This window comes from Trypanosoma brucei, chromosome 3 (assembly GCF_000002445.2).
Source record: "Trypanosoma brucei brucei TREU927 chromosome 3, complete sequence".
In the NCBI taxonomy this organism is placed as follows: Eukaryota; Euglenozoa; class Kinetoplastea; order Trypanosomatida; family Trypanosomatidae; genus Trypanosoma; species Trypanosoma brucei.
This window is the reverse complement of record NC_007276.1, coordinates 1,547,107-1,573,704: the sequence shown is the minus strand read 5'-3', so window position 1 is coordinate 1,573,704 and position 26,598 is coordinate 1,547,107. Positions and strand designations below refer to the sequence as shown.

At 46.5% G+C, this 26,598-nt stretch overlaps 11 protein-coding genes across 11 annotated transcripts, besides 6 other annotated features; all 11 read right to left on the bottom strand.

Annotated features, from left to right (window-relative positions):
- Window positions 1-26,598: part of a sequence feature (sequence corresponds to BAC RPCI93-5L5) that runs on past both edges of the window.
- Tb927.3.5630 (3,2-trans-enoyl-CoA isomerase, mitochondrial precursor, putative) lies at window positions 7-942 on the bottom strand (the record flags this gene model as incomplete). The annotated part of the gene is made up of 1 exon (XM_839060.1): window positions 7-942. The coding sequence occupies one exon, from the start codon at window positions 940-942 to the stop codon at window positions 7-9; it is 936 nt and encodes a 311-aa protein (XP_844153.1).
- Window positions 966-1,031: a sequence feature (T-rich).
- Window positions 1,065-1,115: a sequence feature (AT_rich).
- Tb927.3.5620 (hypothetical protein, conserved) lies at window positions 1,902-4,940 on the bottom strand (the record flags this gene model as incomplete). The annotated part of the gene is made up of 1 exon (XM_839059.1): window positions 1,902-4,940. The coding sequence occupies one exon, from the start codon at window positions 4,938-4,940 to the stop codon at window positions 1,902-1,904; it is 3,039 nt and encodes a 1,012-aa protein (XP_844152.1).
- Tb927.3.5610 (ribosomal protein L3 mitochondrial, putative) lies at window positions 5,282-6,703 on the bottom strand (the record flags this gene model as incomplete). Its single annotated transcript, XM_839058.1, has 1 exon — window positions 5,282-6,703. One exon carries the CDS (start codon window positions 6,701-6,703, stop codon window positions 5,282-5,284), a length of 1,422 nt encoding a protein of 473 aa, XP_844151.1.
- Tb927.3.5600 (hypothetical protein, conserved) lies at window positions 6,986-7,801 on the bottom strand (the record flags this gene model as incomplete). The annotated part of the gene is made up of 1 exon (XM_839057.1): window positions 6,986-7,801. One exon carries the CDS (start codon window positions 7,799-7,801, stop codon window positions 6,986-6,988), a length of 816 nt encoding a protein of 271 aa, XP_844150.1.
- Tb927.3.5590 (hypothetical protein, conserved) lies at window positions 8,203-10,290 on the bottom strand (the record flags this gene model as incomplete). The annotated part of the gene is made up of 1 exon (XM_839056.1): window positions 8,203-10,290. The coding sequence occupies one exon, from the start codon at window positions 10,288-10,290 to the stop codon at window positions 8,203-8,205; it is 2,088 nt and encodes a 695-aa protein (XP_844149.1).
- Window positions 10,665-11,834, bottom strand: Tb927.3.5580 (tryptophanyl-tRNA synthetase, putative; the record flags this gene model as incomplete). Its single annotated transcript, XM_839055.1, has 1 exon — window positions 10,665-11,834. One exon carries the CDS (start codon window positions 11,832-11,834, stop codon window positions 10,665-10,667), a length of 1,170 nt encoding a protein of 389 aa, XP_844148.1.
- Window positions 12,463-12,490: a microsatellite.
- On the bottom strand, window positions 12,522-13,304 carry Tb927.3.5570 (syntaxin, putative; the record flags this gene model as incomplete). Its single annotated transcript, XM_839054.1, has 1 exon — window positions 12,522-13,304. The coding sequence occupies one exon, from the start codon at window positions 13,302-13,304 to the stop codon at window positions 12,522-12,524; it is 783 nt and encodes a 260-aa protein (XP_844147.1).
- Tb927.3.5560 (hypothetical protein, conserved) lies at window positions 13,753-14,085 on the bottom strand (the record flags this gene model as incomplete). Its single annotated transcript, XM_839053.1, has 1 exon — window positions 13,753-14,085. One exon carries the CDS (start codon window positions 14,083-14,085, stop codon window positions 13,753-13,755), a length of 333 nt encoding a protein of 110 aa, XP_844146.1.
- Window positions 14,843-15,394, bottom strand: Tb927.3.5550 (small GTP-binding protein, putative; the record flags this gene model as incomplete). Its single annotated transcript, XM_839052.1, has 1 exon — window positions 14,843-15,394. One exon carries the CDS (start codon window positions 15,392-15,394, stop codon window positions 14,843-14,845), a length of 552 nt encoding a protein of 183 aa, XP_844145.1.
- Window positions 15,640-15,661: a microsatellite.
- Window positions 15,661-15,685: a microsatellite.
- Window positions 16,000-17,604, bottom strand: Tb927.3.5540 (hypothetical protein, conserved; the record flags this gene model as incomplete). Its single annotated transcript, XM_839051.1, has 1 exon — window positions 16,000-17,604. One exon carries the CDS (start codon window positions 17,602-17,604, stop codon window positions 16,000-16,002), a length of 1,605 nt encoding a protein of 534 aa, XP_844144.1.
- Tb927.3.5530 (Tb-292 membrane associated protein) lies at window positions 18,742-26,133 on the bottom strand (the record flags this gene model as incomplete). The annotated part of the gene is made up of 1 exon (XM_839050.1): window positions 18,742-26,133. One exon carries the CDS (start codon window positions 26,131-26,133, stop codon window positions 18,742-18,744), a length of 7,392 nt encoding a protein of 2,463 aa, XP_844143.1.

Sequence of the window (26,598 nt, the reverse complement as noted above, 5' to 3'; positions counted from 1 at the left end):
CAACCGCTACGCACTACCTGCAATGTACGCTCTCATATCACGTCGCACCTCCGTGTTGCTGATAAACTCGTAAAAGTTTGCACAATCGGCATCACGAAGGGCTTGCGTACAAAGGGGGGCCATAAACGCCTTGCGTGAAGCGTCTTTTACCAACCAAAAAGACCACGGGGGTCCTCCGGACAGGTTTTCTGCCATATCCAAAGCACGCACAAGAACCTCATCAGCCCTTTCCACCGTTTCATCTACAAGACCCGCATTTTCAGCCTCAGCAGCACAAAGAATCACACCACGCTGAAGAAACATTTCACATGCACGATATCCAACCGTGTGAGCCACAACCGCACCAAAGCAAGGTGGAACTGCCAATCCACATCGAACCGTATCAACACCAATTTTTAATTGTTTGCCTCCCCCCTCTTCTGCTTTCTCGGCCATAACTCTATAATCAGTAGACAGAGCCATAATACATCCAAAACCCGTAGCATCTCCGTTTATAGCTGCAACGACAGGAACCGGAAGCGTGTTGAGAGTGATGTAAAGCATCTGAAGTTGCTTCCAGTAGGATGAAAAAGAATCGTAAGGCAATTTATCGATCAATAATTGAAGATCAAGTCCATTACAAAACACATTAGGGAGAGACGATGTTAACACGATACCCTTGCAGCATCCTTTCTCTGGGTTGCATACTTCACTGATCGAACTAAGCATCTCCTTTATCATGGCTGACGATAGAACATTCGCTGGAGCGTTGTTCATGGAAAGAATTTTAATATTCTCAATTGGAGATTCCATCACCTCGATTAAACGAGCACCGTTTGATGATTCCGTTCCCGTAGCACATGTCCTCACAGATAACTGTGGTGTAATCAACCGTCTACACACATGACGCCTTATGTGGCTGCACTGTGAAGACAACCGAAACCTGTAAGGTGTTGCAGCCATTATGTTCGCTACAACTTTTACGGAAAGTAAAATATTATAAGGAAAAAGAAAATAATATTATTAATAATAATAAAGGAAAATAAAACAAACCATCACGGACTCCACCACACTCCAGAAGTGCGAAAAAAAAAATAATTTGTTTAAACTTTTTTTTAAAAAAAAAGTTTAAAAAAGAAGGAGTTTCCCCCCTCTGTTGCATCAAAGACGTGTTGAACACCATCATTTGCGTGGCAGCGGAAAGCGCATAACCACATCGCACCAATTAAAAGAGGTAAAAAAAAGTGGGCGATTGAATTGTAGTGATAATAGAACCACCTCAACGCAATTTTCCTGCCTTTGCCAAACGCTTTCCCGATCAATTTCCGTTCGAAATTCGAGAAGGTTCTTTCCATCACTTTGTTAGCTCCCACAAAAGAAAAAAGAAGAGCTTCTCCATGCGCCGCCGCAACAGGAATGAGGTGAAGAAAGGAAAAGGACGAGAGTACTCACAAGAAAAGCGCAAAAATATAATCGAAATGTGTGCCAGTGTCCCGGAGTAAGTTTAAAAGGAGAAAGGCTCAATAAAGAAAAACAAAACGTTTGATGCTTCAGCTGCCGAACAAGTGTCGCAGCAGGAGAAGTGTTCGTCCACAAAACGGAAAGAAGCTGAGAAGCTGACAAAAATTAAAAAAAAAGAAGTGCCCCTTCGAGGCACCGCATTTGGCAGCTCCCTCAGCGGTTTCTTACTCTATGATGTACGAAAGGGCAAGCAACAGGTGTGAAAGAAATGGCGTGATAAAAAGGAACATTTCCTCTTCAATTTCACTTTCCGCTTCCGTTTCGATTGTCACAAACGCTATTACTTACCACATTCTTCATTCTCTCTTGTAATGTTAACAAGACAAAAAAAAAACGCTTTCGTCCCCCTCGTTCTTGCCCGTTTAATTGTTTCTATATTTCCCTCTTCATCTCTACCCTAACTAAAACCGGCGCGGTGGCGGCACTGCTGATCCCATAGGAGGCAACCGACTCTGCTTTTTTGGGAGTTGTGGAGGCGGATGCGGCCTTCGGTTGCTGGAAGCGCCTGAAGACGTGCGGGGTCTCTTGCGAGGCCGATCATCATCATCAGAGCCGTATCCGCGCTGCCGGTCATGCTGCTCCGCACGACGCTCCATTTCGTCCCAACTCAACACACTTTCACTGTCCTCTTCGTCACTGGACTCGGGTTCACTCTCCTCATCGTCAAGAAAGGAACTCCCCGTCTCATCGGTTTCATCTTCTTCTTCAACATAAGTGGAATCATCTGAATCAGAGTCTTCAGAGGCTTCTTCATCTCCCTCGAAATCATCATTGAGTACTGCCCAACCGGCTCCTGGCCTCCACGGATCCCAATCTTCGTCTTCGATAATTGTTTTCAGTACCACCTTCCAGTTTGGATTAACGCTCGTCTCCATGTAGTAAAGTCGCGCTGCAAGACACCAGTCTTTTAGAGACTCGAGGCTGCTACGAGGTATTGTGGTGATGCTCGCCGGCGGTTTGTTGTAGTCCTTGAAAATAAGGTTCACATCAAAAGTGGATCCACCAGGTATAACGCGCTCAAGCGACACAACCTCGATATCCTCCACACGCTGTGTAAACGGAGGCCGGTCCATAATCGCCCATAACACTTCGCGATTGGCTTTGAATGTTGTTAAGCCCTTGGCATGAACGCCTTCAAAGGAAAAATTGCTAGCAGGTATTTGCGTTTTGATCATGCTGACCCTTTCAACGGCCTGAGCAAACTTCAGGAATTGTTTGTTTGTGTCACTGATGCGCATAAGTTCACGCTCTTCCGCTGCAATTTCCTCTTCATACCCTTTTCGCGCAGCCATAACAGTTTCGCTGCTTTCCATAACCTCCGCAACGAACTGAACCTCATCCACACTCTTCCGGGCAATCTCCACACCCTTCTTCAAGGTGATGTGGTAAATAACCCGAACAGCATTGACAGCGGGTTGGAATATAACATGCTTGATGTTTTCAAAATGCATGTCAATTGGTGCCCCACCAATATATGAAAAGCGCAATCCATTCCGATGAATCTCCAAGTTTCCAATGCATTCTTTGTTATAACGTCCTGTTGTCGCTGGGGGTCGAATCTTTACCTGTGGAAGCCGAATCGCATCAGGAACTGTTTGCAGCTGAGCACCTCCAGCATTCAATGAAACACGGCGTCGCTCCGTATCTCTATTTTTGATGCGTTGCTGAATACCCTGAATGGCAATCTTCACATCGGTGAAGATGTCACGGCGCGCACGGTACGTCAGCTCTTTGACGAATATTTTAGTGCGGTTCAAACGGTAGGCGATATTTCCTTCCTGAAGCGAATGAAATGAGAAAATACCCGCCACTTGGTTCCCTTCAAACTTCACGTCAACTCGACTTATGGTCGAGACATGAAACGCCGCCACACCCCCGCATACGGGAAAGAACGCCACCTCCTTTTCCGTGTCTACATAAATGCCACCACCACGCGCCACATCCGGGAACGAGGTTTCATTCGCGTAAGGAATGACGTCGCCGTAGGAAAGACGTGCAATTTCGTACGTACGAAACTCTTCTGAGACGGCAGTTTTGGCTTTTTTCCCACCAGCAGCGGCCAACTCCGCATGTAGTTCCCTTAAAAGCGTCTTGAGTTTTTCCTCTCGTGCCGATTCCCGCGAGAGTAGTGGAACGCTACTCTGTCCTTGCCGTGTTATCTTATTTAAGTCCCGCGCACTTGTTTCGAATGCAGTTTCCTCTTCTGCACTGTCATCGTAGAGGACTTCCTCAAGCTTACGTGATGTTTTGGTGTTAAGTTGTGCAGCGCCACCTTTTACTGTGACTGTGTCGGACAGCTCCACGTCGAATGTACCGCCTTCACCATCCGGCACCCCTTCGAGAGTAACCCGAGTTACAAAAGCCATTCCGTCTTCAACTGTTGCAGTTCCTTTCTGAGATATTGTCCCGCGTGCCTCAAGCACCAACAATCCAGTCGAGAAACCCAAAGACTTGGGAAGGTGCTTTGCAAGAGCTTCGTCTGTAGTGGTTGCATACTTCATTACTTCTTCATGCACGGCACTGAGACGCGTCCCCACACGAAGGTGCTCTAACAGTTTTTCGGTTACGTTGTACACAAACTTGTAGACGTCCTTCACGTTGCTTGGGGCATTTCGTTCCGCGATGAGCGTACGGGCGATGAAAGCGGTGTAGCCGCAATTCTTCAATCCGTATCGGACGACGATGACATCACTCCGCAGCGGTTGGGTACTCACCTCTGTGACACTAATTTGAGGGTTATAAGTCCCACGGTGCATAATACATGGTGTCAAACCGGACGCAATTGAGAACTGAGAGACATCAAGTGTTTCCAAACCCATGACGGTGTTTGGTGCCTCGAGGGTTTTCGTTAACTGCTCCCGCAAGGCGCTCAGCGTTTTAGGATTACTCTTTTGCATTTCCGACTCAATCATCCCGCGGGCGGAGCGGCGGAATATAGCGTTACAAAGTCCTGCCGCTTTCTCCACACAGGAAAGTGCTGCCTCGTCCTTCACAAAAAGGAACTCACCCAGAAGGGGTCCAACTTCAACCGTACGCTCAGCGGGAACAATTTCTCGAACGACTGAAATTAGCTTTGGTGCAAAATCACCCTCTTGTATGTTCAACTCCTTCTGACACACTCCAACTTTTGCATCAGCAACAAATGCTGCGAGAATCTCACCAAACTTCTCGTCCAACGTTGCAGAAGCGTAGGTAAAGCTCTCTGATGAGGGCGGCAGCTCAACATTGAGGTTGGAATGTACAACCAGTAGCTTATCAAAGGAAAAGAACAAGGCAGCGTTGCACACAGTATTCAGCGACGTAAAAAGGTATTGCAGCATTGCCTGCCCACGTTGGTTTTCAAGTGTCTCAGGCGTAAGCGCACCAAATACACAACACATAACTGAACAACCTTCCGCTGCATCAGGGACTTTCCTCCATGCGTTAACTATTTTCTCCATGCGAGATGCGGAAAGGGTAACACGCGACATTTTTTTTTTTTTTGATATTTACCCCCCACTTACTGCACCTTATTTGGTTAAGCCAACAAAACAACAATACTCTATGAACGGCAGTGAGATCCGATAAGGAGGGGAGGACAACAAGGGGAAAAAGGATTGGGATGTACCATGTAACAATGGTGCAGCACATTCAAAAGAAATTAGCATAAGGATTAGGTGGTTGCACTAATGGACAAAAAAATGACATTTTTCTTTTTTTTTTCTCTCTTTTAGAAGTGACGTATCACTTCTAAAAAGGACCTACACCACAAAGACGGAGATAGAACTGTGATGAAGAGGAGCTACTTCATACGTTTGTACTTCAGTATTTTCGCACGGCGTGCCTCCTCTTGCTTTTCGTGTGCCTTCGTCCGGAGCCCCATTAACTTATACTTCCGCGCTTTTTGCATGCTTTGTCGATACTTTTTCCGCGCCTCGTAGTACTTCTTCATGTCGTACACTTTTTTCTTTGGAGGAGCGGTAGCCGGTTTGGCGCTCTTTGCATCCTCCACATCTGCCTGCGATACTAACTGTGTTGCCGGGAATTCATCACGGAAGTACATATAAAGTGGCGGACTCTTTAGTTGACATTCATCTGTTGCCAACTTGGATAAATCTTCATCCTCTGGAGGAATAAAGGTTGGGAACGCTGGGAGACCACGGTGCTCATTCCACAGTGTAAGTCCCTTCGTATTAATAGTATCGCTAAATCTTACGTACGTGCCAACATCTGCATCCAGTAACGTTGGCAGATAAATAAGAGAGTTTTTGTAATCGATGCGCCATACAGGAACACCCTGGTAAGTTTCAGCAGCTGCACCAGTTTGCCCTGCCATGCGGTGTCCGGGGTAAATGCGCTTCTGCCCTTCCGTACCCATGGCTCCGGGGCGACGCTGCCATCTGGAGTCTCCAAGCCACACATAACCTCCGTCAAAACCATGACGGAACATAACACCACGGAAGCCATAGTCAGTGTTTTGAAATGTAATGGTTACCTCCTGTCCAGGTTTAAAATGCCGGACATCCAACTTCGTCCCGACGGGAGCGTAGGCGTCTGGGGTTATGGGGAAACCAGCGCATACATGTTTTACCGGTACACCTGCTGCCTTATAGAAGGCAGCCACATGCGGTTTATGGAACTCCACAGGGACATTCATTGCACCCACATAAACTTTGTCAGTGCCAACCTCTCCATTGCGAGTACTGTGCTTCACGACTTGATTATCAGGAAACCAGAAAGCAGTACAGTCAAATTGATTCCCTAACTCATCATAGTCTTTGCATGTGAAGGCCTTCACGCCAACCATACCAAAACGCACAGAGTAGAACATGTTAAACTCACCAAACGGTGGAGGGTTGTCCCATGCTCGTGTGTCCTGATACAATTCAGGGAACTTCTCTCGAAGACGAATAAATGCATCATATTTGTCCTCCCTAATTGCATCATACGTTGTCTGCAGCTGCTCTGGTTGCCACTCACGCGGGTTTTCAGGTATTTTGGGGTACAAACTCATTTTGTCCCCGTGATCAAAAAGATACGGATAGTAGCAATGATACATGTCTCGATCCTTTTCACGCATAAGAGACGGGTAACACCGATACCAGTCTGTGCGAATGCGCTTGTCTCCTGGCCCGCTCCCACTGCGGTGACGCTGCTGGGTACTAACAGCAATTGTCCATGTGCCGCTAACGAAACGACGCCTCATGGCTATGAGCGAGCGCATCTACACTGTATGAGGACAAAATAAGGTGAAAATAGTGTGCGTGTATTTGCACGTACAAGTAGATGAACATATATATTTTGAGGTCCTGGAAGAAGGTGCCCGCGTTTGAGGGAGGGAGGAGGCGAAAGGAACAAAGAGTTCGACATGCCAGAAGTTGTGCAGGCGCGAAAAACACACAGGCACCCGTATGAATCATTGTCACCATTAAACATGGAGGTAAACCGATTCGAAAACGATAAAGAAATGCAATGCGAGGGGACATTTGAGAGGGGAAACCAATCTCTACACTCCTCTGCCTCCTGCATGAACGACATCGTACTCCTGTGTTATTTCAAATAGCTGATTCTCCAGCTTTGCTCTGAAAGGGTGTTGCGGCTCCATGAGCGTGAAGAGTGAGTTAACGGTGGACAAATCACGCATGGCCCTCGTGTTCGCTACAGTCGCCTCAGGGATGTCGGCACGAAGTTGTTGCACTTCGAATGGTGCATGTTTAAACCATCTATGAGGAAACCCACGCCAACTCCCCCGCTCCACTGGTTTTCGGTATCTGTGAACCCCATCACGCCGATGATCTCGATAGACTTTTCCCGCTGATTCGATGATCCTTTGAACAACAGGTTTAGTGAGAAGTAACAAGAGTTTCTCACCGAATTGGAGAAACAGCTGTGTTGCCTCCTCATACTCCTCCTTTGTTCTATAACAGTTCCTTCGCCGAAGAATTTTCGACCCCCGCTCATGAAGAAGCCGACGTTTGTTCTCCGGGACGGTCTCACGGAAGCCGCGAGCGCAGCGTTTTTGAAACAAGCAGCTCGTCCCATCAGGGTCCGTTTTCTGTAAGTAGTTTATCATAGCAAAGCACAGGTCATGTATCTCCTGTGATGCAGCCTCTAATTCGTCAAAATCGGAGGCAAACGTATCTTCAGTGAAGGAAGACTGCTGATCATGCACAACCACATCGGGTGAATGCAGATCCCTACCAGATTGGTTTCCGCACGGCGTTACATCCCGCTGCTGGGAAACTCGCCTCACTGAAGTTAAATAAGGAATAGCAGACGCTACAAACACTGGGCGTGTAAAAAATAACCGCAGACCCTTCATTTACCCTTATTCACCTTTTCAAATAATTTCCCCCGCAAGCCCACACCAAAACCAAGTGAAAAATGTTTGTTTATTTACATATGCGCACAGAAATCAAGAGAGAAGGGATGGAACATTCATTTAGGACAGCACAAAGCAGGGTTCAAACCCGAGAACGGCCATCGAAGGGACGAAGTAAATTTTGTGCTACGGTGTAATCAGGTATTTCATTTTCTTCAACGCTCCGTCTCGTGTATGTGAATAAGTAAACAGTTAAACGCTAAGAAGAACCTCGACAAGCTGCATCCGAGTGTTGCATACGCCGGCACAACAAATATCTGGAGGCACTCTCTCCCCACCGGTGTGCTCCTCCAGCGTGAAGCCAAATGTAATTGTCAGTCCGTCACTCGGCCACCATCATTTTACGCCTTTTGTCCTCGCAACAATTTATCAAGACACGAGGGCACTACCGTTGCGTGATCCCCGTCTCTCTGGAAGGCAACATCCACAAAACCGTGTTCCGGTTTTAGCTGCAGTTGAGCCTTAGCGCATACAAGAAGAGAATCAACAAGGTTGCTAGGGACAGGCACTTCAACCACGGAGCTAATCCCTGTGCTACTACTCGGTGATGAAAAACATTTTAGTCGCCTCATGGCACTTAAAGGCTGCGTAACACACATGGCCTCGAGCTCCTGTATGGTTCCGCATTCCACGTAAAAAGCGGGAGTCGAAAATGCAAAGCAAACGTGCAGCGAAGAGAGCGACTGCAACAATGACGACGGTTCGCTCGCTGCGCCAAAAGTGTTTGGGAGGCGTTCCCCGTCTCTAAATCGGAGTATTGTGAGGGCGGGAGCCTCATACAGGGAGCTCCTCAGTGCGTTAAGAAATGGCAGGGCTCGTTTCCTCAAGGCAGAATTCCACACTTTCGATGCTTTCACGAAGGCAAATCGCCGGAGTGTGTGTACACGAAGCTTGTGACGGATATCATACACAAGTCGTTGTGATTCAGTTACGATGTCACACCGTGATGCGGGCACGCCGAGCATGTTAGCAAGATCGGTGCATGCAGAGAGAAGATCCGTCACATAACAAGACGAGTCCAACCCCATGCCAGGCATCCAAAAACCACAACAACCATCGAAAGGTTTGCCTTTAGTTGAATCAAATGCACTACTGGAATCAGCGGAGGCATTAGCTCCCTGCTCTCTGCAGTTGCTTGCGCAGATCACTCGATCCAGCGCAAAACTGTCCAAAAGGCACACCTCACGGTTGCTATGGTTTGGCTCAACATGGGACGGTAAACAGCTGTCGCTAAATGTGTGTTGCCGCAGGATCGCAGATTCGTACGATGTAATGTATCGTTCAATCAACGGAATAGCCAAGAGAATTCTACACAACGCATCGTCCCTCTCAGTTGGATCCTCCACAACCTGGCAAAGTGCAACTGCTTGCGAGAAGCATACAAAAACCTGGTCCAAATCGTGACCCACACTTTCGAGGTTGTTGAGGGTATCTCTCAGCATGTGCTGCTGATCCGGGCCACTTGCACATATTTGTTTCCCTTCAGTGATGTCGAGAAGGTGGCGAATGTGCCGCTGAAAAACATGTGTGGTCACATCATCCGCTGGGATAGAACACAAGGTTGAACCAAGTTCATACACAGAGTCCAGAGGTATGTCCAACTTCCGTACGCTTGGCGCTAAAAAGCACCCGAACGCCTTTAAAACGGTGGAACACGGAGAAACTTTTCCCGGTTTAGTTATTAGTTCAGGAACGACATTGCTCAAGCACTGTAGTAAGATCTCACGCTTCTCCACCGTCGGTTCTTCCAAAAGCGACAGAGACAAGGAACGGATCTCTGAAATGCTCTTCACATCGATACAAATGTTTTTATCGGCGAAGCGGACGTGCCGCTTGACAAGAGACGCCAGTTTCCCCTCCGTCAACCCATCAGAATTGCAAAAGATACTTTCCTGTCGGTTGTAGTGTGTCATGGTGTTCATCTGTTCTGCGATATTTCGCTCCTTTAACGCCCATAATGATGCCGGGGAGATGTTCCACCGCTCTTCTAAAACTTCAATAATGTTATTAAAGTTCCTGTCACCATAATTATCAGCGAACCATCCCATACAAGGTTTCCCATCATGCATAAGCACCACATCGCAAAGAATGTCTGTATGTGATTCCCTTTCGGTGGTGCTCAACCCCTGAAGGTTGTGAATACCCGCGCCATCTGCCAGACGATTCATAACGTCTTTAATAGCGGGTGTAGCACTCATGCCAATGCCGAAACAAATGTGTTCTACACATTGAACGAAGAAATCGCGCTCTCTGTCACTGAGACACGCCACATTTGCCCAAAAAGATGGAAACGTTTTCACTGGTGGCTTCCCCAACCACGTGGTGTCACATCTCAGGGGCCAGACATTAACAAAACGAATAAGAAAGGGTCGAAGACCAAACTTGCCATCGGCTGCAGTGGAGAGCTTCCATTTTTGCCATACTGACATACACGACAGAAAGGGTAGAAAAGTCGCCCCACTCTACTACCTGCTTCTTGCACTACGTCACATGCATTCCATACAATATGAATCAAAGCATGATTAAATAAACAAGGAGAAATAAAGGGGATGTTAACAACAACCATCATACAGGTATTCAAGGCACACACACATACACACACACAAGTACTAATAAATTACCAATAGTGGAGTTTAGAAACGCCACGTTACTCACCAACAACCTCCGGTGGCGGCAAGGCGCATACTATCGAGAGATTTAGTGCAGGTAGAGAATGGTTGCAGAAATCACAATAGTCGGATTCTCAGAAAGGACGAACAAATACACCAACAACCAGTTAATTCCATCCAACCCTTCACAAACTTCACTGGGTTGCCGCCTTCTTAGCCGGACCCATTATGCGAGTGCTTGTGAAGAGCTGTACGTCCTCGTCTGTCACCAATTTCCGTTTCTCCTGATGAGTTTTCGTGATGGCCGTTATTGTGTTAATTAATAACTTCTTCACCTCTCCTGTCATGATACGACCTAACATATACTCCTTCTTCACTCGCGCGAGCTCTTCATCATCTTCAAGAAAAAAAGACAGCCACTGTATAGGAACATCCACCTCCACGTTGGCGCCAAGAAGAAAGTGCTCTTGCTTGGTTGCCCCACCGCCGCTAAAGGCATGTTTGTTAATTTTATCCTTCACCATCTTTTCTGTATCCGTCAACAGCACTGCAGTACCGGAAGATGAACTCATCTTTCCTTTTGGGCCACTTAATCCGGGGAAGAACTTGGAATGAATCACCGCCGGCTTTAAATAACCGAGACGTGGGGCGATGTCACGTGTCAGGCGGAAATATGGATCCTGATCAATGGCCTGTGGAATGAGACAAAACACATTTCCCATCGATGGTGGAAAGATATGAGGAAAAGCTGCTGAGAAAGATGGTGCAGCCTGTATAGCAGGAAACATCCAGCGGCCACAGTTGTCTTCCATTGCAAAACCAAAGCAACCACGTACTTGACTCGCAGTGAAGGCCCTCTCAATCTTGGCAACGGTACGGTACATGCATCCCATATAATCAAAGTCACGGAAAATGAAAGTTAACTCGGGGTCGAACCCCATAGCGATAATATCTTTTATATTTTCTGTTGTCATGGCCTCGACTTGTTCCATTGGGATATTACGGAAATAAAACTTCTCATCATCTGTCATTTGTATCACGAGGGGTACCCTAAAGGAGTCCTGAAGCCACTTAGTAAACATGAAAGGAATCAAATGACCCATATGCATGGACTCGCTGCTTGGACCTCTGCCAGTGTAGAGATAAAAAGGTTGACCGGACTCGTACACGTCCAATAGAAGGTTCAAATCCCTATGGGAAAAGAAAATTCCTCGACGGAGGAAATGATGCGGTTTCTTCCCCAGAACCCGTTCAATCCGTTCCAGCAATGCCTCATCGATGGCGTGACTTCCAAAGTCTTTTATTAGTTTATCATAATTTACGTCACCCTCGACAGACCACGGTGTTACAACGGCTTCAGTCATTTGTTATTTGTTATTTATTTATTTTTTCTGTTGGATCTTCTCTTTTTCTCTCTCTCTTTCTTTGTTTGGGGTATTACGATGAGTGGTTACGTGTTGAGATATGAAACTATTTCACAAACGTGAGTTTCCGCTGCACCACTTCCCTTCCCTTCACTCCACCACCCTTTTCTCTTTTTTTTTTTCTTTGACCTTTTCCCAGCTTCCTTCACATTGTCAGAGTTTGATATCGAAACCAAGTGATGAAAATCAAAGAGAAAAGATATTGATAACTCATCCGCTGCTCAAAAACAACAACAACAATTTGTCGTTGGGTGTGTGCGCAATGTGCAGTGCCAAAGCAGCAGCAACGAAAAGAAGTAAAGCAATAGCATATATGATAGAATGGAAGAGGAAAATAAATGAGGCGCCAAATTTAATAACCAACACAAAAAGGCCGAATGAATGGTGGAACTCGTGAGTGAAGATGTGGCCCTAAGCTTTTCACTGCATGCTATAAAACAACAACAGCAACAACAACCAGACACCTCCCTTTAGCGCAGAGCGGAGAAGAGCATCAACGACTAAACTTCATCGCTCCGATGAAAAACATCCCGAAATCTCTCCTGTACACGGTAAAAAAAAAACAAACACAACAACAACAACAACAACAACAACAATGGAAACCACAAGGGGAAAGTGATGGCGACTTCATACTTTATGGTACGCAACGAGCAATAGCATGATCATTAATACAACGATAAGAAATATAAACATCTTGTCACGTCCAGATCTCTGTTGGCTATCACGCGCCTGTTGAAGATGTCCCACCGCATTCCTCGTCGCAGCGGACGACCTCGTAACATTTTCCTCGATAATTTCCAAACCCACACCCTGCTCTGCTACTAATGAGTTAATGTGATTAAATAACTCATTAATATCCCTTACACTCTCTGCTATCTCTGATGTCTCACGGACCCTCTCAGCCATGATTTCGTTATGGAGATCATCCTCAAATGCCTGCCGCTGCGCAGATCCCGCAGTGGCTCCACGTGGTAATAAACTTTCTCCCTCATCATCAAAATCATCCACATCACTTCCATCACCAGTCCCAATCCTCACACGTGTCGTTGCACTGTTCTTTCGTAATGATTCTTCCAGTGAAATGCACTTTTTATAGAAGACATCACATGATTTTTTGTAGTTTTCTAGCACAACTTGAGCCTCCGTACTGAGTTTCACTCCCTGTCCACGCAGCTGCGTGGGATGCAGTCGCATATATTTTTCCAGAAAAGCCAAAGCATCGTGAACGGCATGCACATCTTTCGCATTTGCTGCACTCGTTACTTTCTTTACCTTATCTCTCTCTTGCGCAATGTCACGTAAGGTGACAAGTTTATTTGTGCTGCGCTTTATTTGGGAGGTACTGCGTTCCAACGATTGCAACGCATGCGTCAGCATATCACAATTGCGCTGCCAACTTGGATCGTCCATGTATACTTGCAAAAATGAAACGTTCACACCTACCCTTTCCTCCCTTTGAATAAGTGATTCAGAGAAAAAAAGTTAACAATCAAATAGCCACGTAAAAATGTGTGTGTGTGTATGTGTGCGTGGAGGCATGAAAGTACAGCAAATCACCAGAGAGCATTAAATTCACCACCAAATTTTAGTTGGCACTGGAAGGTTCCCATGGATAATATTATATAAAGGTGTCAGCGCATGGAAAAAAAAAGCAACACAACTGAACCTTCCCTTTTCCTTGCACGAAGCAACTTCCACGTACCTTTTTTTTTTGATGGTGATAGCCATATTATTTTCTCCTCCCCTTTCATGTGAAAACAACGGAAGTAATGAATTTGACATTCGAAAACCCCCTCACATACGCCTTTAAACCCGTAAATTTTCAAATTTTCCTGACAACTTCATCTCACCTTTACCATCAGGAGGAACCGCTGCGCCCTGATTGGAGTAACCGAAGCGTGTCCACGTGGTAAAATGAAAGTGTGCCTCCGCTGTCCACAAAAACGACAAAAAAATCCGTACAACCCAACTGCCTCAATCCATCCACCAAACTGACAACTTCATGAAGCACATCTGATGTAAATTCCACATCTTCTGCAACAGGAACCGGCACAAATGCCTTTACGCTTTCGTTCCAACAACTTATCACTACATGCGAGTTATTAACTGCCTCAAGTCGCGACTCGTAAAGCGGAAGACGCTCCTTCACATCCTGCAGTACGAGATGACAAATTCTTACATCGTCAATCATACAAATACAATGTACTAAACATCCAATATCACGGGAAGGTTAAACTAAAACCCCCTAATGGGAAGAATCAAATTGAAATGGAACATATCGAAAAAAAAAAAGAGAGAGAGAAAGAGTAGGAGAAAAGCAACTGCTACAGCGACTGCAGTGCAGGTAATGGAAATAAACAGAGTTGCTTAGGGACCAACGAGGGGGGGGGAATAAATGGAGGAAAATATGAAATGAAATAACTGTAGGAGGGAAAGTGGTGCCATTGTTGTGGCGGTAGAGTGAGAGAAAGGGAAAGAACCAACGAAAAAGGGAAAAAGAAAAAAAACAACTCCAACAGTAAACAACACACAAATACACACCGAAGTGTCGTCTTATTTCGATTCTCACCATTCCGTGTGACCTCTCATCCCCACTCTCAGCCCTTTTTTTTTCTATCTCGGACTTTTGCCTTTCTCATTCATTCATTAATTCATTTGTTCTTTTTTTTGTTTCCCTTTTGTATTGAGCCGCATCCTAAAGTGATATCCCCTTCACCATCATTTGAGCACCGAATCACGGAGAAACAAAAGATACCAAAAACAGTACGCCCAGTGGAAGCAAAAATACCGAACATATCAAGAGAGAGAGAAAGAAAAAAAGGGAGGCAAATATGAGGCAATGTCAAAACAAAAGAACCAAATCACTCACACGTGAATGCATCTGTGGCTTATCCTCCCTTTTCATTCTCACGTGCACACGCACACGTTTGAAAACGCAACAGCAAACATTACCTCATTTGGGTGAGTTGTTCAATACGTTTTTGATATGCGTCAACGTAATGCCGCGCAATCTCATCAATGGGCTCAGTGATGCCAACACCTCGCAAAGTGGATATTTTGTAGAACTTCATCTTATTTGCATTTGCGAGATCTTTCCCCTGCCGGTCCGTCACTTCAGCCTTATCACTGAGGTCGGATTTATTTGCAATGAGAATTCCAACACTCTCTTTACTGTTCGTCCTCACCTGATTCACCCAACGTGCGCAGGCCTCAAATGTAACTTTATTGGAAACATCGTACATGACTATGAACACTGCAGTGTTTTGTAGGTACGAAGAAACCATAGGTTCATACTCGCGCTGGCCTGACACATCAAATATTATCATTTCCACCGTATTATCATCATCAACAGGAACCTCCTTTACAATAAAGTCGCAACCCAACGTCATGAGGTAATTCTTAGGAAATGTTGTGCCGTTGCTGTGAAGCATTTGCACAAATGCAGTTTTCCCGACCGTTGGTGCGCCAACTACGGCCACCTGAAGACGCAAGTTTACCATGAGACCTTCCTCTCTTAGTTTTGACAAACAACTACGGCCTCTACGATGAGGAATTGCTCTTTGCTAAGCAAAACAAATGGATATCAACCGGAGCAAAGAAGGGAAAACAAGACGAACTGTGCACATTTTTTTATGCCAAAAAAGGTAAAAAGTGCATGATCGTAATTACTTGGCATTTCATTGATGCACGTACACACGGAGTCTGGTACCAACAGTCGTTAAAAATTCTCACGAAAGCAGGAAGTAGAGAGAGAGAGAGAGAGAGAGTGTGTGTGTGTGTGTGTGTGTGTGCAAGACTGGAAGCATACAAACGCATAAATGAAAGGAGAGTACACCTGAATGTTATCAAAAGGTAACTCTCGCCTTTGCGGCTCTTCAATTCGTCGAAGAAAATATAACGTGAGGTCGGTTCAACACAGTGAGGACAAACACCACAAAAGACAAAGCAAAGAAAAAAAAAGTGGTCAGACACAATGTACCACACGTAAACAGAATCTTCTCACCACTTTCACACGCACTTTGCACATACGTCACTATATTCCTTTAACACCTCGTATTTGAAGCATCCGCAACGGAAAAAATATTTGAGAATAAATGACACCATCTCAGAGAGAGAAACCAAACAGAGATATGACGGCGTTCTTTTCACTGTCTTCCGCATTCCCCCCACGGCCACGGCTATCCCGCACAGCAGCCCGCTCCAAGTCGGTGGTTTGCATGAGGGACGACGGCAGCTTCCAGAGGCGGACGGAGCCACTGACGTCCCCCGTACAAATCCAATCCGGTGAAGCATGATTAAAAGTAACACACATCAGTGCAGCGCCATCTGTCCCAGCTTCCAACGTTACTACAGGCTTAAGTTGCGATTTCTGCAAGTCATATATATGCAGGAATGAGCTGCGCGAAACCACAGCAATAACACTGGGTCTAAAAGGACTAAACCGCGCAGCATAAAGGAAATGTTTCGACTCCGCAGACGGCTCTAATGTGGCAACTGCTGCCGTTTCTAGCATGTTGTACAGCCGAGCACTGCCATCAGAAGAACAAGTGAGGCAGAGATTGTGAAAGAAAGGCGAGGTATCAACGCACTGCACAGGACCCCTGTGAGAGGACAACCAATCAAGTTCAAGAGAAACCTCCGACTCTCCAGCTCGAGTTGGAAGGGCAGCAAGGACGCCAGGACGGGCTCGGCCAACATCACCATTTTCAAGACCAATGACGAGAACACTGTCGCTCGATGGTGTGATGCGACCGGCGGAGCCCCCGGGACGGGAGAAACAAGCGGACTGCACACCAACCGTTGCTCCTTTCCTGGTTTTAATGATAAATGCGGCTGTTGGTTGCGCCATTTTATTGCCCATAGTCCAAAAGAGGATACGACCATCCTGGCCCGCGGAACAAAGCGTGTACCGATGGGAATCACGCGTCTCCTGTAAGTTTTCAGTCCACTGCAGGAATGTCACGGGCTCTCTGTGCGATGTTGAAGATCCGTCTGCTGTCATCTCTATCGGTGTCGCATCCGTCACATTTTTATAAAGTACCACCTCACCACTGTACAGTCCCACTGCCAACACTGTTGCCTGTGATGGATGAAATGCAACACATGTGACGAAGGAATCAGTTTCCATCATGTGATGCGGTTCATTAACGTTTACATCATTTCGTGACAAGTTCCATATACCAACCATGCCTGTATCATTACACCACCCTGCGGTATCCACTTGGCCGTATGCAACGGCTAAGAGTGTTCCGCTGGAGTTAAAACTCACGGATAAGGCGTGAAGATCTCTTTCCTCGGCATACGACGCCCGGAAAGTTGCAACAGCAGAGAGTTCAGTGCTCTTTTTCGTCCAATTCGGCTCGTAGTTGTCAAACGCACTGTTTTTTACATTGCGGTATAATATAGCAAGGACGTCTTCCCTCGCCGCCTCCAGGAAATCAGCCAGAGCCTCCTCGCTGTAATTTACTCCAGCATAAACATATTGCAGCCCATCGATATTTGCCTGGATCTGAGGTTTCTCGTGGCCAACTTGTTTGTCGCTTCGGTTGACTGCCTGAAGAGCGCTAATCGCTGTTTGTGTTTCCATATCTTGCATCTTAAGCACACCCGTCTGACATTCACATTGTTTGTACGTAACATTTGCGCGGGAAGTTGAGGGAATATGAACTTCACCTGTTATTTGATCCTTGAAATTACACGGAATGGGCATCTCTTCACTAGAAAAAAATTGCCTTAATAGCCCCTGTAATGTAGTGTTCAGAGTATTCACTACTTTTTTTTTTTGCAATTCTTTTCGCGTCTATTCGCCCTACCGCACTTCCGCGTGCTCCCCCTTTGGTGATACAAGCACCCTTAACCAATAAAATAAGAAAAAAAAACTCTATCAAATGCTCAACCTTTACTACATTACGAAGAACAACGGAGACATGACACAGTAGCAAGTGATAATAACAATAATAATAGAACTGACGAAATAGTGATAGCGACAAAAGGGATCACACGTAAAAAAGAGAATTAAACACGCCCCTTCACAGCTCTCCTAAACCGCTTAGCACGTTACCTATGGTTACTTCTCCCTGTTAATAATGCAAATAAACGCACAGAAACAAACACAAAAAAGAGAGGGGCACTTGTATATAATTTCTCTTTCTATTTTTTTTTAAAAAATACCGGAATCAATTCCGACTTCCCAGCTCCTTCAAGTCATGATGATAATTTAAAACTGTTCCACCACTAAGCACGATTAGATACAAGTGCAGAGCACTCAATCAACCCAGCGTTATGAAGAGAATCACATTCAAGGGACGATCGAAGAAACAGCCGCTGAGCGACGGTAAAATTGAAACAAAAAAGGAACAAAAAGAGGGAAACAACATATATATCTGTATTCATTTGTAGTATTGTATTCGTCTGTGTCTGCAGCAGTGCTGAGTGATGGAAGCACGTTCACACATTGAGAAAATCCAACAGGAGAGGCGGTGATTAAAGCAAAAGGAATGGTAGCGATAACACGCCCATCGCACTCACCATCAATTTATCAGACACGAAACATTCATTGTTATGGAGAAAAAAATGAAAATGATATCATCATCAAAAGGTTAATTCAACATTTGTTTTGAAGGCCAAATATTTGACCCCATCGGGGGGAGGGTGAACACTACCGCAACGCTGGATCTTAAAGCACACGAAAATAACAAAAGCAAAAAAAATCACCAACCACTACATCAATATGACGCGAGAGTATTTTCTATGATTAAAATATTAATAATGGTGACGCCATCCAACCCCCAAAATATATTAACCTTAAAATACCTTTTAATATCTCACGCACCACATTGGTTTATCGCTATTGACTGCAGGCTACCCCTACCTTGTCATCCAAAGTAATAAGCGTACACTCTATATCCATCACAGCCTTTAAAACAAGTGCGTAATTCTCTGTGCTATTTAGTGGAGCGTCATGCTTTTCGCAAAGTGTCAACTTCGTCTTCAGTAGTTTGCTGAGGGATCGCACCTGAGTCATTACAGCACTATTCGTACTCATTGTAGTGATGACTTCTTTTATATAAGCGCCTGGCCGCGCGAACCCACCGGGCGTAAGCGCTCGTAGCAGTGTGCCGACAAGTTCGTCGTTATCCACCGGCGCCTGCAACATTTCAATGCTTTTGCCCAGGACGTGTGCAACGGTGGCCGCGGTATCAAGCTGGTCAATATGTGTAGTGGCAACGTCTATGACATTCGTTGTTGAAGGGAATGAGCGCTCAAGGTGGTATTTGTACACAACCAAACGGTTCCTTAGTAAAGCACTATCCGGCTTGGCGTCGCCATACTCCCGACTGTTGTCGTATGTGTACGTCATGTACTCAAATTTATTGAGGGAAGCATTTCTATCGTAACTGTCGGTGAGCTTCCGCCTACCACTGGAAAAGCATGGGTTGACTTCACACACGCTTAATAAACAGCAATTTTCCGGTGGTAATTTCGAAGCTTCTAAAGCTCCCATATCTTTTTGTTCCTCCGCCATTTCCGTAACAACAAGAGGAGTGGCGTCTTTGAGAAGGGGCCTAACGAAGTCTTTGCTACATTCCAAAAACTGCTCCAACTTAGTTTTAGCTGGCATTTTAAACACGCATTTTAGAGGCAGGCTGTATCCGTTTTGCATGGATTCGTTACCATCCATCTCATGTAACTCAACTTCTGCCCGGTTCATGCGAGCCCAAAGCAAAAAGTAACAGTGATTCTCCCGCTTTTGTCGATCTTCTTTAGAAACCGCATAACAACCGTCCGCCATCGCTGAGTGGATTGAGGCGGCAGCTTTGAAGTCATTCAACAAACGGTAGTAACGCTCAACAATGCTTAACACACCTACAGAGAAGATGTTATAATGATCCTTATCTAACAGCGACGCAGCCCCTCGCAACACTTCTACATGTCCTGAAAGTGACAAGCAGGGGTCGCTAGGGAGAACCCTCAACTCCGACACCACCGTATACAAAACATCACCAGTAAGAAGTGTGTCCACTTCAGGAAGAAGCCGCGCGTAATCGTGCCAGAACACGTGGGAGAACACAATAAATGGTATGCGTGCTCCTCGTGATTCCTTTCCTCTTACTTGGTAGAAGGCTTCTGTTAGACGAAAACAAAGAGCCGCTACAAACAACAAAACAATGCCCGCCTCCCCCATGTTGTTGTTCGCTTTGTGCAGTTCATGAAGGCGCTGAAACCATCTGAGGCATTCATGCACTGCACCCACCCTCAACAGTTGCACGGCAAGTTTGAAGTGTTGGAGCGCCTTCGCCTCCTTCAGCCGAAGAGATTCGGTCTGCATCAGTTGCCGAACGCTACCGAACAACATCATGGATATTTCCCTCACTGAAGCCAGCTCCTCTGCGAATGAGGGTGGTTCATTACAGTTGTTGCTGCCCTGTTCGCTTCCAACAATAGCACTTGTCCTACGGTTTCCTACAAGTGATGCGATTCCATTCACACCGTTGCTGATAAGGCAAGATGGTATCGGGCTCATCCGCTCGACAGAAGTAAATGGTGACTCTCCACAATGCCGGCGCCCTGCGGTAACCTCATTACCGGGGGTTTCTGAGTCAGCTTCACAGCGCTTTACATACGACTGGGAAAACGGGGGGAAGTTGTCTCCCGACTGTTGAGCTTTTCGCACTAAGTTCGAGAGATGGAGTTCGAGAAAACCTCCAGCTAAACGAAGGTCACGCTTTTTAGACTCCGCCACGTAAACCGTTGCGCTGAAGATCGGCGCCTTGATTTTTGCGACTGACCTGCACCCCGTGTAACAGGCGTAGCACATCAGGAACAGCACCTCCTCCGCCATTGAACGCACATGCACCGAACAACTACTCATCAGACTCATCACAAGTACTGCCATACCGCTGCACATCCGCGAAGTGGAACACAAAATCTCCGGAAAGATAGAATGAGCAACTTCCAGTAGGGCACAGGAACCAATCTGAAGGGCGGCTGTTGAATTTCCAAGATGCAATACACCTTCTAACAAATGAAAGAACGGGAACACAATTGGATCCACTTTCTCAGTTCGGAGACTCTTTAGTGCATCAGGAACAGCATGGAGGACTGCGCTGCACACATATGCACCAATTGCAGCAACAAACGTTGACATGCGCGCATCCCACTCCCGCATCCATTGGGTTGGTTCCTTAACACCATGTGGATTTGCCTTGTCAACGCCCGCGGTGTAGCGAAAGAGGTGTTGCGCATCACTTACAAGGCTCAAAAGACCAGAAATTACGTCACTGTCGCGCTCTCCCTTCAACCAATTTCGTAGACGACCTGGTGGTGCATAATAAATTATCCAAAGTATCGAAACACAGAGTTGACGCTTGTCCTCAATTGTAGCAACAGACTCTGTCTTCTCACACATTTGCACATACGCTTTCCACCGAAGTGAAACCTCTCGTACCAAAGCAAGGAGTTGCGAGGCCATCCAGCGCAAACAGGTTGCGGGGTAACGCACACCATTTGTCACACGACAAATGAATTTGTAGAGCACGTCCGAAGATGAGGAACGCACGACCTGGCTTGGACTGGAGAGTAAAAGCGAGAAGGCATGTACTAATATACGAGTAAGAAAGACGGGTTGGGTGTATGACGAAGAAGGAATCATCAACGTAACGACATCCACGTCGTCAAGAATGATACTCATAAACGTGCCCAATCCCTCCATATCTTGCCGTTTTTCGAAGAACTCCACGATTCGTTGGGTGATGTTAAGCACCTTTCCGCGATCACAGAAATTAAACAGATTCCTCGTAAAGAGTGCCGTGCGCCGAACAAGGACATCATCGATTCCAAAACCGTCAAGAACGTCAAGAGCTTCTACGCAGAGGTCACCAATAATCGAGTAGAAACCGGGGTCCAACAACTTCGCTCGAGGAATGCTGGGGTTCTCCAGTGCCCAGATGTAAATAGAACGCAATATCACACCGAATAAAAACCACGACAGATCTGCCATCCGCTTGCGAATGTTCCTCTTGTCTTGTTCACGGTCGTCCTTCGCAGTTTTATCCCCAGCACCTTGGTCAGTGTTCTCTGAATGCGGTCTACACGCCACCAGTAGATGTAACCATGTCTCTGCAAATCCGGCGTAGAGGCGTTGCTTCTCTCCATTATACAGTAAATCATTAGTAAGATGGTGATAGAGAAAGCGGGTTACGGAGGTTTTGGAAACACCCCGTGCTGAGTGCTGTTTTTGACGCGAACGGGTTGTAAGATCATAATGCTGCGTTTTGATTGTAATGTCAAGAAGTACCTCCAAAGCTGCGGTTCGACAGGGTAAACTGACACTTTTCGACGGTGAACTGATCAGCGACAGTATGAAGAACGAAAGAAGTGGATAAAAAGCTAGAATCTCCGCCAGAGGAAGTTTCCGCATTTTACGGATCAAACTGCTGTGAATTGCGTCATCATCGGACCTATAGATATCTTTCAAATTCCCGGAAACGCGGAACAAGTTATCATTACGCAAAATACTCTCCAACGAAGCCGGCATCTCCTTCAGTAAACTGGCAATGATGGCATTAGAGGCATGAACAGAGGTACGTGTCTGCGTACTGACAGACAAGACAGGGATACCACCATTAAGGTGCGCCTCGTCAGCTGCCTCGGAGAATTTATCTAGATATGATTTTTCCGACCCTTCAAGTACTTGATCCGCTGCGATGAACTTGATGGTCCACTCGTCCTTCACCCGCACCACACCGTTATGGATAATAGGAAATGCTGCATAACCAACCTTGTGCATTTTCTGCATTTCTTCTGAAGAATTGTCCATTTTCTTACAGCAGGCATAGAGGGTTATAAATATATGGAACTTTTCGCCAAGATGGAGTGGCAGTTGCACCTTAAACTCATCGCTCAACGAAAAGTCAAGAGAATTGTGAACAGCTGAGGCCCACACGGACGTCTGCAGTGTCTTTGCTGATAGCCTGTTCCCGTACAAAAGCGGTAGGTTTTCACCAGACAATGATGTGTCGTTGTCTCTTACATTGATCTCCATGACAAATGTGCGGTGCGTCGAGGGAACAGTTCGTAATATCCCAGTGCTTACCAGTTTCACCCTGTCAAGACGAAAGTAGTACACATTATGATAAGAGTTGAAAAACCCTGAGTTTAGTATGGGTATGATGCAAGGAACAAATCGGCAAGTTTCCTCCTGTACTTCGGTATCGCTTCGGGTGCACACCTTGATAATCGTCTCATTTTCCTCAGGAAGTGGTTCATCATGCTGGGACGGAAACTCAACTTCGCATCCCTTACAATGCTTCAAGCTGAAAGAAGCGAAGAAAGGGAGTGTGGCTAATGCTTTCTGCGCACGCTCATTTTCTACCAATTGAAATACCTGTGCATCGGGTGCCCCTCTTTGGTACAATTTGGTCGTCTCCAACGTTTCAACCACACTCTTATTCTTTACACAAGGCATCATGTACCAGCCAATTTCCTCAAAAATATCAGATTTCATGGCAAGCAGCTGTGTGTTCTGCTTCATAAGAGTAACCTGCTGGCTTTTGTAGCGGTCGGGTCTGCTGTAGAGGTCTACATAACTGTCCTGATCCTCACAGCAGGGTCGGTACACACGCATAACGAGGTAAAGGGAGGCGAAGAACTCTTGTGGAATAAAAGCCATCGCTCGACTTTCTCTGTTGAGTTCACTGCGCTCCTTGTGAGGGTAGAAAATGTCGACACACGAATCAAAAAAAAATGTCTCAGACACCTTTAACTTGGTACTGGAGCCCATACTGTAGAATGCCACCGATACAATGACAGGATCTATTGCATCCTTGTGTACCTCGAGGAGTCGACTCGCGATAGACGTACATTCAACACGAAGCAGAACGCCGGAGTCAAAGGCTTTCATTGCGGGAACTGGCTTGTTAGTTGCGATTTCGTGTGCCCATATATACGAAGACGTCTCCCCAGTCACATGTGTAGGAAGTTGTCTCACACCATCCCTAATACCGGGGACAGGATCAAGGGAGAACCCGCATGCCTGCTCCCACACTTGAACAGGGTCACCAAGGGTAAAACGGGAGAGCGCAGCTGCCACGAGGTTATTTTGGTTAGTCCTTAGTTTCTGTTCCTCAACAAGTTGCTCATCAGGGCTATTGTGAGGTAAATTTCTGTCTTCCGTTGTAACCGTAGTGTCGGACATTAGTTCATTCTCGAAGAAGAACCGCGAGTCGCTTAAAGCCCTCTCACCAACTTTAGCGCTCCTCTCGCGCTTAGCCACTCTCCTGGATACCAAGGAGTGGGAAGCAATGACGACCTGCTTGCTTCTGAAGAAACCAATTTGAATGTTTTGTGGGGACAAGACACCACCTCCACTCTCAAGAGGAGGATACAGACAACGCCCAGGCTCCCGTGACGTCTCGTGGTGGTGAAGTTCCAGGTAGCGGACGTGGATATCCGATTCAGCGTAACCCATACGCAGCAGCTCTTCCTCCATGCAAATTTCAAACTCATCATGGCATGGAATGTTATTTGTTAACGGATGTTTCAAGGGCACTGTTTTGGAACAAGAACGGCCGGTCAAGTGATCACTACGCGCGTTATCACTTGCCGATGATGTATCACCTTTACCCATAAATGCATCGCAGTTTTCCCCTCCCACAGAAACTTCAGAGGAACTTATACCAACAAACGAATACGAAAGACAATCATCTAAAGCTGAACCTGTGGGCCCCTCAATTGCTGAAACTGCTGCAACCTCATCAGCCCTAATCCACCTACAACCATCGTCACATTGGATGGGTCGTTTAACGGAAGAGTCTTTACTTTCAAGATGTGCCTCCTCTTCAGCTCTGAGACGTGCCTCTTCCTCTTCAGCTCTGAGACGTGCCTCCTCTTCAGCTCTCAGACGTGCCTCCTCTTCAGCTCTCAGACGTGCCTCTTCCTCAGCTCTGAGACGTGCCTCCTCTTCAGCTCTGAGACGTGCCTCCTCTTCAGCTCTGAGACGTGCCTCCTCTTCAGCTCTGAGACGTGCCTCCTCTTCAGCTCTGAGACGTGCCTCCTCTTCAGCTCTGAGACGTGCCTCCTCTTCAGCTCTGAGACGTGCCTCCTCTTCAGCTCTGAGACGTGCCTCCTCTTCAGCTCTGAGACGTGATTCCTCTTCAGCTCTGAGACGTGCCTCCTCTTCAGCTCTGAGACGTGCCTCCTCTTCAGCTCTGAGACGTGATTCCTCTTCAGCTCTGAGACGTGCCTCCTCTTCAGCTCTGAGACGTGCCTCCTCTTCAGCTCTGAGACGTGCCTCCTCTTCAGCTCTGAGACGTGATTCCTCTTCAGCTCTGAGACGTGCCTCCTCTTCAGCTCTGAGACGTGCCTCCTCTTCAGCTCTGAGACGTGCCTCCTCTTCAGCTCTGAGACGTGCCTCCTCTTCAGCTCTCAGACGTGCCTCCTCTTCAGCTCTGAGACGTGCCTCCTCTTCAGCTCTGAGACGTGCCTCCTCTTCAGCTCTCAGACGTGCCTCCTCTTCAGCTCTGAGACGTGATTCCTCTTCAGCTCTGAGACGTGCCTCCTCTTCAGCTCTGAGACGTGCCTCCTCTTCAGCTCTGAGACGTGATTCCTCTTCAGCTCTGAGACGTGCCTCCTCTTCAGCTCTGAGACGTGCCTCCTCTTCAGCTCTGAGACGTGCCTCCTCTTCAGCTCTCAGACGTGCCTCCTCTTCAGCTCTGAGACGTGCCTCCTCTTCAGCTCTGAGACGTGCCTCCTCTTCAGCTCTGAGACGTGCCTCCTCTTCAGCTCTGAGACGTGATTCCTCTTCAGCTCTGAGACGTGCCTCCTCTTCAGCTCTCAGACGTGCCTCCTCTTCAGCTCTGAGACGTGCCTCCTCTTCAGCTCTGAGACGTGCCTCCTCTTCAGCTCTGAGACGTGATTCCTCTTCAGCTCTGAGACGTGCCTCCTCTTCAGCTCTCAGACGTGCCTCCTCTTCAGCTCTCAGACGTGCCTCCTCTTCAGCTCTGAGACGTGCCTCTTCCTCTTCGGCATCCGGATGAACCTTTTCCACAATTTCAATTTCACATTTTACTTCGCTGTTGCTGATATTTTCTTCTGTTGTAGAATCACCGTGCTCATTACCTTCTGTTTGTGTATTCCCATCGTTCCCAATGGATTCTTGTATCTGAAGTGGAGAGGGGGTGTCGCGTAACACACCCTCGTTTTCCGCGTCGTAACTCCAATGTTTTTTGTCCTCTTCCATATTTTTTGAGCAACTCGGTGATTTGTTTACTCTGTGAGCCGAACAGATTAAACTACCAGATATGACTTAACTACCCGCACTGCTTCCGTTTTATCTTTTCTTTCACAATTATCGACAAAATTTTCCCCTTGTATTTTATTGTTTTTCCCCCTCCCTCTTTGGTAGTATTTTGTGTTGACACGTTTTTATGATTATCTGGTAACTACAGAAAACTTATTAAGTCGGAATCCTCCTCCTATGGGTACAAGGGAAAGAACGAAAGCAGTCATATGTTAAATTAGCTCGTCATGCACACACTTAAAGCATAGTGCTCAAAAGGCTTGTTACATATTGCGCCCTCATGGCCTTAAACACGCTGTAAATACAAAAAAAAGTTACAAAAATACCCAGTTTAGTGCGTGGAATGGTAAAATGTGAAGTGATATCTTGTGCGCTCTCTTCTGAACTTTCTAAGCGCTACTGGCT